At 42.4% G+C, this 16202-nt stretch overlaps 1 protein-coding gene across 1 annotated transcript in view; it reads right to left on the bottom strand.

The window, feature by feature from the left end:
• Positions 1-16202, bottom strand: part of LOC121276407 (WD repeat-containing protein 48) — a 124300-nt gene that overhangs the window by 14375 nt on the left and 93723 nt on the right. Inside the window, exons 14-16 of the mRNA XM_041184759.1 lie at positions 8532-8627; positions 2040-2145; positions 1562-1649 (exon numbers count right to left, since the gene is read on the bottom strand). Of these exons, the coding sequence (XP_041040693.1) occupies positions 1562-1649; positions 2040-2145; positions 8532-8627 (290 nt within the window). The remainder of the gene's footprint in view (positions 1-1561; positions 1650-2039; positions 2146-8531; positions 8628-16202) is intronic.

The raw sequence follows: 16202 nt of genomic DNA, 5'->3' as shown, positions 1-16202 counted from the left end.
TATATACATGGATTTCAATAAGGCCTTTGACAAGGTCCCTCATGGCAGACTGGTACAGAAGATAAAGTCGCACGGGATCAGAGGTGAGCTGGCAAGATGGATACAGAATTGGCTTGGTCATAGAAGATAGAGGGTAGCAGTGGAAGGGTGCTTTTCTGAATGGAGAGCTGTGACTAGTGGAGTTCTGCAGGGATCAGTGCTGGGACCTTTGCTGTTTGGAGTATACATAAAAGATTTGGAGGAAAATGTAATTGGGCTAATTGGTAAGTTTGCAGATGACACTAAGGTTGGAGGAGTTGCAGATAGTGAAGAGGATTGTCAAAGGATACAACGAGATATAGATCGGTTGGAGACTTGGGTGGAGAAATGGCAGATCGAGTTTAATCCGGGCAAATGCGAGGTACTGCATTTTGGAAGGTCTAATACAGGCAGGAATTATACAGTAAATGGCAGAACCCTTAAGTGCATTGACGGGCAGAGGGATCTGGGTATACAGGTCCACAGGTCACTGAAAGTGGCAACGCAGGTGGATAAGGTAGTCAGGAAGGCATATGGCATGCTTGCCTTCATTGGCAGGGGTATTGAGTATAAAAGCTGGGAAGTCATGCTGCAGCTGTATAGAACCTTGGTTAGGCCACACTTGAAATATTGCTTGCAATTCTGGTCGCCACATTACCAGAAGGATATGGAGGCGTTGGAGAGGGTGCAGAGGAGGTTTACCAGGATGCTGCCTGGTCTGGAGGTTATTAGCTATGAGGAGAGGTTGGAGAAACTCGGATTGTTCTCACTAGAGTGACAGAGATTGAGGGGCGACCTGACAGAAGTTTACAAAATTATGAGTGGCATGGACAGAGTAGATAGTCAGAAGCTTTTTCCTAGGATGGAAGAGTCAATTACTAGGGGACATAGATTTAAGGTGAGAGGAGAAAACTATAAAGGTGATGTGCGGGGCAAGTTTTTTACGCAAAGGGTCGTGAGTGTCTGGAATTCGCTGCCAAAGGAGGTGGTGGAAGCAGGTACAATAGTGGTGTTTAAGAGGCAGTTTGACAAGTACATGAATAGGATGGGAATAGAGGATACGGACCCCCGAAGTGCAAAATGTTTTAGTTGATGGGCAATATGATCGGCGCAGGCTTGGAGGGCCGAAGGGCCTGTTCCTGTGCTGTACTTTTCTTAAGTTCTTTGTTCTAAATCAGTGTAGCGCTCCTCTAATTCCAGCCTCTTGTGTATTCCCACTTATAATTACTCCAGCACAGGTGGCCATGCCTTCAGCTGCCTAGAATACCTCTGTAATACCCTCCCTACATCTCTCTGCCTCGCTTTCCTTCTTTAAGCTTTGACCAAGCTTTTTTCATCTGACCATGTGGCTGAGTGTCATAATTTATTTTTCAGCCTCCTGTGAAGCACCTTGGGACATTTCATTATAAATACATGCTGCTGTTGTATAGTGCTAGTGAAACTGTTTCGAACAACAAATAAATATGTTGCATCACGTGTTTAGAGATTTGAGATGTTCGGAGCTTCCATGCCGGTGGGAGAACTGAATAAGGTAGTTACTTACGTCTACAGTGATGTCGATAACCCACTGAGGCACAGTTTCATTCAGAAGCATGGATTCGGTTTCACCCCCTGCATCTCGACACAAAAGCCTGCAAAGAATTTAATAAAGTCCTACTCTCATTGCTCAATGATTTAGGAATAAGGAGAGTGAAAAAGATACAAGGAAAAAAATACACATGCGTTGACGACAGCTTTGAAAACAGAATATTCATGAATCTGGACAACAAGAAACCAAAAGCTTCTGTTAACTGAACTGAATCTCTAGTGCAAACCAAGATTAGTTACGTCCTTTTCATTTTCACTGCCAGAATTGATGTTTAATTCCTTCTAGGTTTAGGTGGCAGTTGTAATGTAATAGGACCATGCACTGGTCTAGACTGATTAGTTAAAATTTTCTAAAAGAAATGCACTGAAACCTCCATGTAGTCTATACCGCTACTGGCCACAGCAATATTAGAAGATATGGTATTAAACAATACCTGAAGAGAGTGCGACCGCCTGCCTCACCAAATATGACTGGAGTGTGTGGTGGCACCTGGAAATATCCATTGCCTTTCTGTATTCGGTTCTCTTGCTCGCCATTAACTGAAATGAAAAAAATCTTCAATTTTTTAAATAAAGCTTTAAAATTGGCCATTTGGTTTATGTAGAACTACCGTTAGTTTAAAAAAGTCCCACTTGACAAGAGACAATTCGATAGCCTAAACGAATTCCTCACCTCTGCTACTAAGGAATAAGCGATCTATAAACGGAACTACAGAAACAGGCCATTTGGTCCAAATGGTCTATGTCAGTATCAAAGCTCCACTCAGACCTCTTCCCAGTATTCCCATCTATTCCTTTCTCCTTCATGTGCTTATCTAGCTTGTCCTTAAATGCATCCATGCTATTCACTTCGACTACTCCACGTGGTAGGAAGGTACATACTCTGTGGGTAAAGAAGTTTCTACTGAATTCCTTATTGGATATACAACTGGCTACCTTACATTTATGGCGCCCAGCTTTGCACTTCCCCACTGATATCAAACATATGAGCCTCTCAACTCAAATACAGTACAATCAAACAGTCCAGGTTAGAACTTCCACTCAACCAAGGTCAGAGGCTGAGTTAATACCTGTGAAATAGTGATACACACACAGGAATGTAGCATGAGAGCGCTAAGGTTTCACACACAGGAACAGAAATAGGCCATTCAGCCCCTGGAGTTTGTTCTACTATTCAATTAGATCATGACTGACCTGTAGTCCAACTCAACCTTGGCTAGCAAAAATCTATCAAAGCATCTATCGATTTTTGTGGGGACTTAGAGAGAACTATAACAATGTGGATAGCAACTGTAACATATTAAACGGGATTTTCTTAACTGCACTTACCTTCCTGGTAGTGTATAGTGGAATCTAATATTGCTAATATTGATGGGATTTTATGCTGGGGTGGGCAAGGCCTCGGACAGGAAGCTCCCCCTTGCCACAATTGAGCCCCTTAAATGACCAATTAATTTTTTGTTCATTTATGGGATGTGGGCGTTGATGGCTGGCCAGCATTTATTGCAAGGTTGTTATGGAAAAGGACAAGGATGAGCTAGAAATCAGAGTTCTAAATTGGGAGAAGGCTGATTTTAATAAGGTCAGATATGATTTGGCCAGAGTGGACTGGGAGCAGTTACTTTTAGGTAAATCTGCATCAGAGCAGTGGGACTCATTCAAGAAGGAAACAGGGAAAGTACAGGGCCAACATATTCCAGTAAAAACAAAGGGTGGGACCAACAAATCCAGGGAACCCTGGATGTTGAGAGGTATACAGGATTGGATAAAGAGAAAAAGGGAGGCTTATGGCAGATACTGAGGGCTCAAAACAGTGGAAGTCCTAGAGGAGTATAGAATGTGTAGAAGAGCAAAAAGAGGCATGAAAAAACAAAATCCAAAGTTACTTTACAAGTGCATTAAGAGTAAGAGGATAACAGGGGAAAGAGTAGGGCCCATTAAAGATCATGGTGGTAATTTGTGTGTGGAGTCAGAAGACGTAGATAGGGTTCTAAATGAATACTTTGTGAGAGAGATGAAGTGGGTATGGAAATCAGGCAGAAAGACTGTGATATAATTAAATAAATTAGCATAGAAAGGGAGGAGGTTCTAGGTGGCCTAGCAGGCTTAAAAGTAGATAAATCTCCAGGCCTGGATGAAATGTTTCCCAGGGTGTTGAGTGAGGCAAGGGAGGAGATAGCAGGGGGGCTGGCAACAATTTTCAATACGTCTCTGGCCACAGGTGAGGTGCCAGAGGACCAGAGGACATCCAATGTGGTACTGTTATTCAAGAAAGGAAGAAGGGATAAACCAGGGAACTACAGGCCAGTCAGTCTAACCTCAGTGGTGGGGAAACTATTGGAAGCAATTCTGAGGGACAGAATGAGTCTACACTTGGAGGGGCAGGGATTAATCAAGGACAGTCAGCATGGTTTTGTTAAGGGGAAGTCCTTCTGACCAATTTGATTGAATTTTTCGAAGAGGTGACCAGGTGTGTAGATGAGGGCAATGCATTTGACATAGTCTACTTGGAATTCAGCAAGGCTTTTGATAAGGTCCTGCACGGGAGACTGATAACGAAGGTAAGAGCCCATGGAATCCAAGGCAATTTGGATCCAGAATTGGCTGAGTGGCAGGAAGCAGAGGGTGATGGTCGAGGACAAAAACAGAAACAGAAATACCTGGAAAAACTCAGCAGGTCTGGCAGCATCGGCAGAGGAGAGCACAGTTGACGTTTCGAGTCCTCCTATCGAAGGGTCATGAGGACTCGAAACGTCAACTGTGCTCTCCTCTGCCGATGCTGCCAGACCTGCTGAGTTTTTCCAGGTATTTCTGTTTCTGTTTTTGTTTTGGATTTCCAGCATCCGCAGTTTTTTGCTTTTATCTCGGGGATGGTCGAGGGGTGTTTTTGTGACTGAATGTCAAGGGCCAATGGTTAGGTTCTCTTGTTGGAGATGGTCATTGCCTGGCACTTGTGTGGCATGAATGTTACTTGCCACTTGTCAGCCCATGCCTGGAACTGTCCAAGTCTTGAGGCATTTGGACATGGGCTGCTTCAGTATCTGAGAAGTCGCGAATGGTGCTGAACTTAAGGGCTGTTTCCCACCCAGCCTCAATTTTTAGGCTGGTGGAAGGACTGAAGTTGAGCGGGGGAAGCCTGAAAATCAACTGAGTTAGATCCTGGGCAGGAGTGGGGAGGAGAGAGGGGGTATCGCCTTCCAAAGCCTTTAAGTGAAAGTCTGGTGGCTTCTGGACCTCTCTCCCACTGCTGGCCTCTCCCCCAAGACTCAGATTGCCCCTTTCGCTTTGCCTCAGGCCTTCCCTACCCTTCTCACCCCTGGACCTTTTAAACTTACACGGTCTTCTGGTGCCCGGACTTAGTTTCGGCATCCACCTGCATTTCCTCACCAGCCCAATGCAACTCTTGTTGCTGCAGGGACTGGAGAGCTGCTGGTCAATCAGATTGGCCTGCAGCTCTCTAAGTTGGGACTTCCTCCTGAGTGAGGGGCAAATGTCCCGCCTGCAGCCACTTGTCACTCATTCCAGCGTGAAATGGCTGCAGGGCACTCACGGAGTCTGCAGTTTGGATGGTGGGAAGAAAAATGCTCCCATTCAAAAAATTCAGGCCGCTAATCCCACTGACATCACTTACTAACAGCATCTAATGAGAACTATCATGTTTGAAAGTATAGCATTACCAGAAAGAACAAATTTATTCCCAATCAGTTCTAAGTGCTCAGTCAATTACTGCACTTGGCAGAACTCAAACCCACACAAAAGAACAAACTTTAACATAACGTCATAGTTTTTCTTCTTTGCTGCAACTCTCTGCCAAACTGTTGTGGGAAACTTGTGAAGGGCAACCCAAGAAAGGGAATAATCACTGCAAGAAATCACTTAATGCTGGACAAATACAGAATACCGGATTCATTTACAAGTGGGTAAAAGAAGCTTCCATCTCTCACTTTGGATTTTTAGTTACTGCATTCAGAGTACAAAAGTAAAGCGTTTGCTTATTTATGTCCAGCTAGTTTTTTTTGCTCATCTACTTTTGAAGGGTCATGCATCAGCTTGCCTTTTACATTTACTTATGAACTGTTTTCACAGTCTTGCTTAAGCTCAGTCCCATGTCTTCTGTTCCCCTCCCTAGCTTCTCTGCTTTCCCCTTTTCCCCCTCCTGCTCATCACCAAAGCTTTCTTCCTCCCTGATGTAAACTATGCTAAGATGCCTTCTTGTATGTGAGGTGCACTATTTGAGATGAATATAGTTAATATTTAGTACTATAAAATCATGTGCTCTATCCCTGTTGACTGTATTATAGTTTCATTTATTTAAATTATATAAATGCAAGTTATTTCTTCCAAACTTGCACTAATCTGCTTCTGATTGTAATATTATCTTTTAATCTCAAATTTCCAATTTTTGCATCTGCTGCAGTCAGAAGAGTTTTGCTGGAAAGGAATGCCCAATTATAAAGGAGCTAGCTGGACTGAAATTCCACCACAGACAACAACTGATGGAACTCTTGTTTGGCACCATTCCCTTTCTTGATGACACAGTTTTATTTAAGATAGTGACACTACCTTTTAAATTAAAACTGGATATACTTGTCATATAATGGAAAAATCAGGATTGCTGGACAAGTGTTAAGAATTAGATATAGTTTTAAGTAAGCCATATTTGTATTTGTGGGTGGTAGAAACAAGATAAAGCTTTAAGTTTAATTTATACTTCTTTATTTTTGCGTTAAGAAAGGTGAAACCTGGGTTTGGTTTAAGTTTAGAGTTTTTTTTAAGATGGAGCCAGGAAGTCTCCAGGCCCTGTTTGGATACATGCATTTTTAATGAGGTTTTACGACTTGAAGTGAAGAGATAGGTTACCAAGGGGTTGGTAGTTTAGGAAAATTACAACAAATGCAAAAAGTAGGGGAATAAAAACTGCTGTTGCCTAGCAACAGGCAATCAGAGTGAGACACAGGGAGAGACAGAAAGGTAGATTTTAGTTCAGTTGGTATGTGTATACCACAGGGTGAAGACAGAAAAGGCTTAAGACTCTCTCTAGCTGGAAATGATGCCAGACTGCTGAAGAAATGTGTTTAAAGAACTCATATGTATTGATCCACAGTTAAAGTAATTGTGAATTTAGTGTGAGTTTTCTGGGTATTTCAAGAAAGATACCAATTGTGGAAAGACTTCGAGTGAATGTTCAGAAGTCTACTGGAAAACAAATCTCTTTGCAACTGAACCAGCTCTAGCCTTGGTGTGGAAATAGTGGTATCTCTTCACTGGAGTGTTGGGTCTGTAAGGGTATTGCTGGGATAAAAGGAATAGCGTGAGTTTGAATAATTTTTCCCTTGGTGTTTCTACTGAAATCTTTCCAACCTTTTTGTTGTCCAGTGTAACACAGTTAATGTTTCTTTTTTAATAGATGTTTTACCTTTTTGTTAAAAAGTGAACAGCAGACTCCTGTGAATCTGTTTCAGTGAGTACCCTCCATGGTTTTAAAAAAATCATGGTCCATCAAGCCAGGTTCCATTCTGGGATCTGACTTATCCAGTAATAACATCGGCTGAGATTGTAAAGTGGGGGCTCTTGTGGAATTAAAAAACCCTGAATTTAAGTGGGATCTGTGAATCCTTAAAGAAACAAGGACATGGAGTTACTATGCACTACCAAGAAGGAATGAGGAGAAAAAATAACTTTAAGGGCGTAAACTTACCTAATATTTATTTAAAAAAAAGTTGTATTCATTCTTGGAAAGTGAGCATCATTGGCTAGACCAGCATTTGCTGCACATTTCTACTGGCCCTCAAGAAAGTGATGGTGAGCTGCCTTCTTGAACTGCTGCAGTCCATGTCATGCAGGTATGCCCAAATTGCTGTTAGGAAGGGAGTTCCAGGATTTTGACCCAGCAACAGAGTGAAAAAATGACGATATAATTCCAAGTATGGATGGTGTTTGACATGGAGTGGAGCATGCGGGTTGTTGTGTTCCCATACATCTGTTGCCCTTCTCCTTCGAGGTGGTGGAGGTCATGGGTTTGGAAGGTGCTGTCGAAGGAGCCTTTGTGAGTTGCTGCAGTGCATCTTGTAGATGGTACACACTGCTGCCACTCTCCTTTGGGGTGGAGGGAGTGAGAATGTTTAGGTGGTGGATGGGGTACCAATCAAGCAGGCTGCTTTATCCTGGATGGTGGGGAGCTTCTTGAATGTTGTTAGAGCTGCACGCATTCAGGCAAGCGGAAAGTATTCCATCACACTCCTGACTTGTGCCTAGTAGGTAGTGGACAGGCTTTGGGGAAGTCAAGAGGTGAGTTACTTGTTGCAGAATTCTCAGCCTCTGACTTGCTTTTGTAGCCACAATATTTATATGTCTGGTCCAGTTCAATTTCTGATCAATGGCAATCCCCAAGATGTCGATAGTGGAGGATTCAGCAATGGTAATGCAATTGAGTGTCAAGAGGAGATGGTCAGATTCTCTTTTGTTGGACATGGTCATTGCCTGGCACTTATGTGGCTTGAATATTATTTGCCACTTATCAGCCCAAGCCTGAATATTGTCCAGGTCTTACTGCATATGTACACAGACTGTTACAGTATCTCAGTCGTCACAAATGGTGCTGAACATTGTGCAATCATCAGTGAGCATCCCCAATTATGGCCTTATGATGGAGGGAAGGACATTGATGAAGTAGCTGAAGATGGTTGGGCCTAAGACATTACCCTGAGGAACTCTTGCAGTGATATCCCAGGAATGAGATGATTGACCTCCAACAATCACAACCATCTTCCTTTGTGCTAGGTACACTTCCAGCTGGTGGAGAGCTTTCCCCCTGATTCCCTTTGGGTCATGTAGGACAGAACAAAGATATGTTATATCAACTTCAATTTTTGAACAAATTCTACATTCATCTGCTCTTAAGAGAAATTCTGATGTGATATACTGACCCATATTCATTTCATTTTCCTCTTCATCCATTGGAATGATGTGTGTTCTTGGCCAATACTCCAACAAAGCCTGCAGCAACAGTCCTCCGAGGTTAACTGTAACATTGAAGCAATCAATTTTTGTAGTATCTTGGACACATACTTTTCCCATTCATAAATAATAGAAAAAATGCACAGGATAAGAAAACCATTCTACCCCTTGAGCCAATTCCACCATTCAATTAGATAATGACTGATCTATGTCCCAACTCTGATCCATGTACCTCGATACCTTTGCTCAAACAGCCCTACGATGACACGTCTTGAAAATTTCAACTGACCTGCACACAGGCATGTACAGCCTTTTGGGAGAGCGAGTTCTAGATTTCCACTACCATTTTAGTGAAAAGTGCTTTCTGATTTTTCTTCTAAATGAGCAAGTTTTTATTATTTTCCTTTTAGTGTTCTGGTTCTGGATTCCCGCACCAGTAAAAAAATAGTTTGTCTGCATTTACCTCATCAAATCCCTTTAACATTCTAAAGTCTGAACAAGAAAGTACAACTATGTTTTTGCAAATATTGATTAGAATTTAACCCTTTAAGACAGATTCTGGGGAATCTGCGTGTCCGGAGTCTAAAAGTTGGGGCCTGCTAAGGTTCTGAACAATGGAAACATCACTTTTGTATTCCAACCCTCTTGCAAAAAAGGCTATTTTGAATTAGTCTTTTTGATTACTTTTTGTTCATGTGCATTAGCTTTCCCGATTTTTGACCATGAGCACTCAAATTTCTTTACTCCCTCACAGTTCCTAGCCTCTCATCATTAAGATGATATTTTGGTCTTAGGTCCAAAGTAGATGACTACACAAATGCCCATATTGAATTTTATCTGCTATAGTTTTGCCCATTCACTTAGATTGTCTGTCCACTTACTATGCCTAATTTAATGTCACTGGCAAATTTGGATACACTATCCTCTGTTCCTTCATACAAGAGATTAATTTTTTTTAATTTGTTCATGGGATGCAGGCATCGCTGGCTAGGCCAGCATTTATTGCCCATCCCTAATTGCCCTTGTTTAAAGGGCATTTAAGAGTCAACCACATTGCTGTGGGTCTGGAGTCACATGATGGCAGATTTCCTTCCCTAAAGGACATTAGTGAACCAGACGGGCTTTTACAACATCAGACTTTTAATTCCAGATTTTTATTGAATTCCAATTTCACCTGTGGTGGGATTCGAATCTGAATCCCCAGAGAATTACCCTAGGTCTCTGGAACACTAATCCAGTGACAATGCCACTACACCACTGCCTCCCCATATCCCTAATATACATGAAGAAAAGCTGATTCACTTGCATTCCAATTAATTCCCAGAGATTGAATTGACTGGATGGCAAAGGCCTGCACATCTCTAAGCAATTCAGTTTCTTAGGTGACTTACACAATTGCCATGATTATTTTCTTTAGTACAACATTAAGTTTCGCAGTAAGAACTTGATCTTCATATCATAAGAGCAGGCAATAAATCTCTGCTTTCCCCAGTAGTGTGTGTCCTACAGTTCAATTATTTTCTCTTTTACTATGATTTAAAACTTGCCCAAAATTTACAAGAAATTAGGCTGAAATAAATATCCAGCTCCATAAGGACACATTGAAAGCAAATGGCCAATATCCATGAGATCAGCAGTACACCGTACATAGAATTTACAGCACAGGAACAGGCCATCTGACCCAACCATACTGTGAACTTCCTCTCACCCAAAGTCAAAGTTACAGCTGATGGGCATTAAATAGGCCTATAGCAATTTTTCTCTTTCAAAAATTTGTTTGTGGGATGTGAGCATCCCACAATTGTCCATCCCCAATTGCTTGGCTTTGAGCCCTCTACAACTGAGTGACTTGCTAGGCCATTTCAGAGGGCAGTTAAGTCAATCACATTGGTGTGGATCTGGAATCACACCTAGACCAGATCGGCAGATTTCCTCCCCTGAAGAACACTGGTGAACCAGAACAAAAACAGAGTTACCTGGAAAAACTCAGCAGGTCTGGCAGCATCGGCGGAGAAGAGTTGACGTTTTGAGTCCTCATGACCCTTCCACAGAACGGGTGCAATAAGTTCAGAGAGAGACAGATTAGAATGGGTGAGAGGAGCAGAGAAATTGAGACGACTAATGTCACGCCGACAGTTCTCAATGAAAAGATCAAGAGCAGGTAAGAATCCAGAGGGAGGGGTCCAGGTGGAGGGAGAATATTGGAGGTGGGTAAAAGGATCCGTTGAACGGGGAGAGGACTCCTGCCCAAAGAAGTGAGCCCGGAGATGAAGGCGGCGGAAGAAGAGTTCAGCATCATGCCAAGCCTGAAATTCATTGAGATGAGGGCGTAAGGGTATGAAACTAAGTCCTTTGCTGAGCACTGAACATTCAGAGTCGGAGAGGGGAAGGTCAGGTGGTATAGTGAATACACGGCCGGGGCTGGGATTGTAAGATGGGGTGGGGACGGAGGGACAGGCAGGGGTGGAGGGTCCTAGATGGGTGTTGGTGTCGATGAGTTGTTGGAGCTTGCGTTCCTTAGCACTTGAGAGAAAGAGAAAAAGTTTCTTGCTGAGGCGTCGGATGAGATGAAGAATAAATGAAACTGGGGGCATGCCCAACTTTGAAAAAGGGTGCGGCGGTGCTGTTGGAGGGAGAGGTCGAGTGTGTTCATATGGCGAACTGGTGAACCAGATGGGTTTTTACAGCAATCGGTAGTTTCATGATCATTAAAGGGCTAGCATTTTATTCCAGATTTTTATATGCTAAATGGTGGGATTTGAATGCATGTCTCCAGAAAATCAGTCCAGGTGTCTGTATTATAAGCACAATAATATTACCACTATGCTACTGGTATAATATGGCAATTTCTAATGGTGTGGTGAAATAGTGAGAAAGATTTTGCTAATTATTTTTGCTTGGAAGGGCAGAAATTGGACAACTCATGCAAGTGAAATGAAAACGTGCTTCAATTCCATTTACACAAAAGCACCGAAGTTTCAGTGCTCAATAAGCCTGTTTGGCCTAGTTCCACATAACAGCTATTTACTTTAATCCTATTTCCATGCTCTTTTCTCATATCCTTCACCATATTTCTAATTCCCGTGTTAATATCTTGGGCTTCAATAACTACTCATGGTAATGGGATCTGTATTCTAAACCCTTTGTGTGAAAAATTCTCTCATCTTTGTGCCTATGTTTAGTGAAGAGATTTTTTAAGGGTACCATTTTAAAATTTCTCAGGTTATATTGCTATTTAATCTTTTGATGCAAACGCTCAGAGAATAAATAACTACAGCAATGTGCAATAGAAATTCAATTGCTGTATTAAAAAGAATGGCATGGGTATGGCATTGTCAGCTATGTTACTGAACTAATAATCCAGAGAACCCGAGTTCAACCAGTTTGAGATTTGAATTCAATGAAATGCTTGCATTCTGCCAAAAGTATCAATTATTTTCCAAACAGGCTGGCATTGTCGGTGAACACCTGAACTTAAACCCAACAAAAACAAATCGGATTTGCTTCACACTTTAGCATTAGACCATTGATAACTCATGCTGCTATTACACTGCCAGTTTCCTGTTAATGTGGCAAACAAAGTAAATAAAGTTACCATGAGCCTGCCTGATTGTCAATAAAAAGCCACTGCTTTACAAATATCCCTGAGGTAAAGGATGAAATCGGGTGTTCTTACCCATTCTGGCCTATATATGACACTATTCCAATACCATGTGGCTGAATCATTACGGCCTCTGATGTAACTCAGCAAGTCACTCAATTGTAAAGAATTTCTATTAAGTGTTTCGAGTAGGTGGGCCACCACCACCTTCTCAAGAAAACTAGGGATGAGCAATAAATGCCACCTTTGCCTATGACACCCACACTCCGAAAATGAATACATATTTAAAAACCCCACTTGTTTCACTGGCAGGTTTACAGGTCCCACCTTCGCCAGTTCAGAAGTTCCCCATAGTACACTGCCAAAACAGAAAAAGGAGAAGTCCTTTTTAAAAACTAATCTGCAGAAATAGCCAACGAAAGAAAAAGTTGGGAATTAACTTCTTTGGTCAAACAATGAAACATTGCATTCTGCCAAAAGTATCAATTATTTCTCAAACAGGCTGGCATTGTCGGTGAACTTCTGAACTTAAACTCAACAAAACCAAATTGGACTTGCTTCACACTTTGGCATTAGACCTTTGATAACTAATGCTATTATTATACAGCCAGTTTCTTGTTCAATTGAATTGGTGCAACTGGCACTGATGAAAAAACTGCAGCACAAGCTGGGAGATTAATCAGAGTTCTGAATATACTAAAACCAGTAGAGTAGTAATCCAGAGACCCAGACTAACGCTTTGGGGATATGGGTTCAAATCCTACCCCAGCAGTTGGTGGAATTTAAATTTAGCAAAGCAAAATCTGGAATTGAACGCTAGTCTCAGTAATGGTGACAATGAAGCCATCATCGATTGTCATAAAATCCTATCTGGTTAATTAATGTCCTTTAGGGAAGGAAACCTGCTGTCCTTACCTGGTCTGGCCTACATGTGACTCCAGATCCACAGCAAAGTGATTGAAATTTTAACTGCCTTCTGAAATGGCCTAACAAAAGCCACTTAGTTCAAGGGCAATTAGGGATGGGCAACAAATGCTGGCCTTGGCAACGACATCCTCATCCCAAAGAACAAAAAAAAGACTTTCTATATATTGTTTTCTTAAACTTAGCAATGTCAGGATGAACGTACCCTCATGCTCAAATTATGTGCCTGGAGAGCATGCAATGCAGAATGGTTTGCAGCCAATGGTGTAATTCCAGGCTGTCAACCACACATCACACTAGTGTGATAATGTTGGCCTAAAATTTACGAGTTAAGAGAAATTGATGTGCCATGTCGCCTGGCAGTTACTCAGGCTACACCATCATTGTGTGCAGTTTGCTTAGATGAGCCAGAGTCAAAGACACGTCACTGCCCTTCAAAATCAGAAAAACACCCATTGGAAAAATATGGTATCTCTGAAAATGGCCAATGCAAGGATGTGCTACTAAATGCACAGAGGCCGAGCTCCAAGCTATCGTCAATGCGTTCAGAGACGTGTGAAAGAATGGGCCTTAGGCAAAGCGTCCAGAAGACAAAGGTCCTCTATCAGCCTGTTCCTGCTGTGCAACACTGCCCTCCCCTGACTATCAAAATCCATGGTGAACCATTGGGCAACACTGATCATTTCTCATACCTCGGGAGCCTCCTCTCAGCAAGGGCAGACATTGATGATTAAATTCAACATTGCCTCCAGAGCGCCAGCGCAACCTTTGGCCATCTGAGGAAAAGTGTTTGATGAACTCAAACCTAGCACCAAGCTCATGGTCCACAGGGCTGCAGTGCCATCTGCCTTCTTGTATGCACATGAAACATGGACAACATATGGCAGGCATCTTAAATCCCTGAAGAAATATCACCAGTGATGCCTCTGTAAAGTCCTGCAAATTCAATGGTAGGAAAGGCACTCCAGTATCAGTGTCCTCTCTCAGCCCAGCATCCGCAGTACTGAGGCACTAGCATGGCTAATCAGCTACGTTGGGTGAGCCATATTGTCCATATGCCTGTCACAGGATGCCCAAAACAAGCTCTCTACCCCGAGCTACGTCATGGCATGCGGTTACCAGGAGGACAGAGGAAACATTTCAGGGACTTCCTCAAAGCCTCCCTGAAAAAATGCAACACCCCCACCAATTTGTGGGAATCTCTTGCTCGAGATTGCTTAAACTGCAGAAGAAGCATCTGTGAAGATGCCAACTATTTTGAGTGCCTCCAACAGGCCCGCTGGAAGCCAAATGTAAACAGTGGAAGGAATGTACCTAAATCTGAGCATCACACTCGCCTGCCTCAGCAAACACTGCCTGTCCCACCTGTGGCAAGTGTGCAGATCCCTGGAGTGGGAGAAAGTCATTCTTGATTCTGAGGGACTGTGTAAGAAGAGGGAACAACTAAGTACCATGCGAAGAGCAACAACAGACAGGTAACAGTTATGCTCAAGGGTTCTTGAATCACTCAAGATGAACTGAGTACACTCAGACACCTTGGCTGGCACCCGGTGCAATGCAAAGTCAAAGGCAAGAAGGTTCTAGGAATCCTCAAACTGATCACTAACCAGTGATCCAGTAGCCAGCACTTTCTGCTGGAAAGCTCATGTGTGGGATGTGAGGTGTGGACGAGACCTTGCTCAGCTGTGATGCCATCTGTTGTGGAAAAGCCAATGAACACCTGAACCTTTAGACTCTCTGATGAGGAACCTCACTTGGGTGAGGTATAACCAACATAATCCAACAAGAAGTCAACCTGCTCAGGGACAATGAGCAAATCAAATTTCACAGTATTGCATTTCTTAATGCTGAAGAACAGGAATAAAGAAAGGCATCTGGGCATGACTATATTATATAACATTTCATTTGCACCATTCTTGGAACAAACTATAACTTTATTTTGCAGCAGCAATTTCAGTCTTCACATGTTAACTCACAGGCATACCTTGCTGGCAGCAAAAATATAATTGCTAATTTAGAATTTAATAATGTTCTGCTATTGTTATTTTCTAAATGTTATTTGGAGGGAGTTCTCCTCAAATTGACAGCGCAGCTTTGAAACTCCCTTGTGCACAACAGAACTGTGAGGCTGATCAGTTCTAAGTGCTTCAGGGAGCTGGGGAATACGTAATTCAATCAGGTGGAAAGCCTTCAAACTACCGGCTTACACTTTTGGTACAAATTGTTGATTGCTTGCAGCCACTAATGTAAGCAAGGTCTCTTCGTCATTGAGCTGGCTCTAAAATACTATGTCTGGCAATAGAAAGTTGAAACCAAGTCAATCAATGGCAGATTAGGTAATCAAATATGTAGAAACATAGGAACAGGGAGTAGGCCATTCAACCCCTTGAATTTGCTGTTGCCATTCAATTGGATGACAGCTGATCTGCACCTCCACCTCAAATAGATTCCTTTAATTCACATCTAACAAAATTCTATCTCGGCCTTCGAAATTTCAATTAATCCAACAACCAAAGCACGCTGGGGGCTGGAATTCCATATTTCCACTGGTGCGTGCAAAAAAAGTATGATTTCACTCCTGATTGACCTGGCTCTAATTTTATTATGCTTCCTGTTCTAGATTCCCTCACCAAAGGCTATAGTCTACCTACTCTATCAAATCCTTAATATCTCAATTAGAACACCCCACAACCTTTCAAACTCAGGAGAATACAACCTAAATTTGTAACTTCAGTTTTAACCTTTTAAGCCCCTGCATCCAACATACGAACAAGGAGCAGGAGTAGGCCATTTGGCCCCTTGGGCCCGCTCCACCATTTAATAAGATCATGGCTGATCTGTTAATAACCTCAAATCTGCATCCTGCCTACCCCGGTTAACCTGTCACCCCCTTGCTTACCAAGAGTCTATCCACCTCTGCCTTAAATCTCTTCAGGAAGAGAGCTCCAAAGACTCTCAGCCCTCTAAAAGAAAAAATTTTGCCTCATCTCAGTCTTAAATGGGTAACCCCTTATTTTTAAACAGTGATCCCTAGTTCTAGATTTCCCACAGGGGGAAACATCTGCTTGACATCCAGCCTGTCAAGTTCCCTCAGGATCTTATATGTTTCAATCAA

The sequence above is a fragment of the Carcharodon carcharias genome, chromosome 3 (genome assembly GCF_017639515.1).
Source record: "Carcharodon carcharias isolate sCarCar2 chromosome 3, sCarCar2.pri, whole genome shotgun sequence".
Lineage (NCBI taxonomy): Eukaryota > Metazoa > Chordata > Chondrichthyes > Lamniformes > Lamnidae > Carcharodon > Carcharodon carcharias.
Note: the sequence above shows the minus strand (reverse complement) of the source record. Positions and strands in the feature narration are given on the sequence as shown.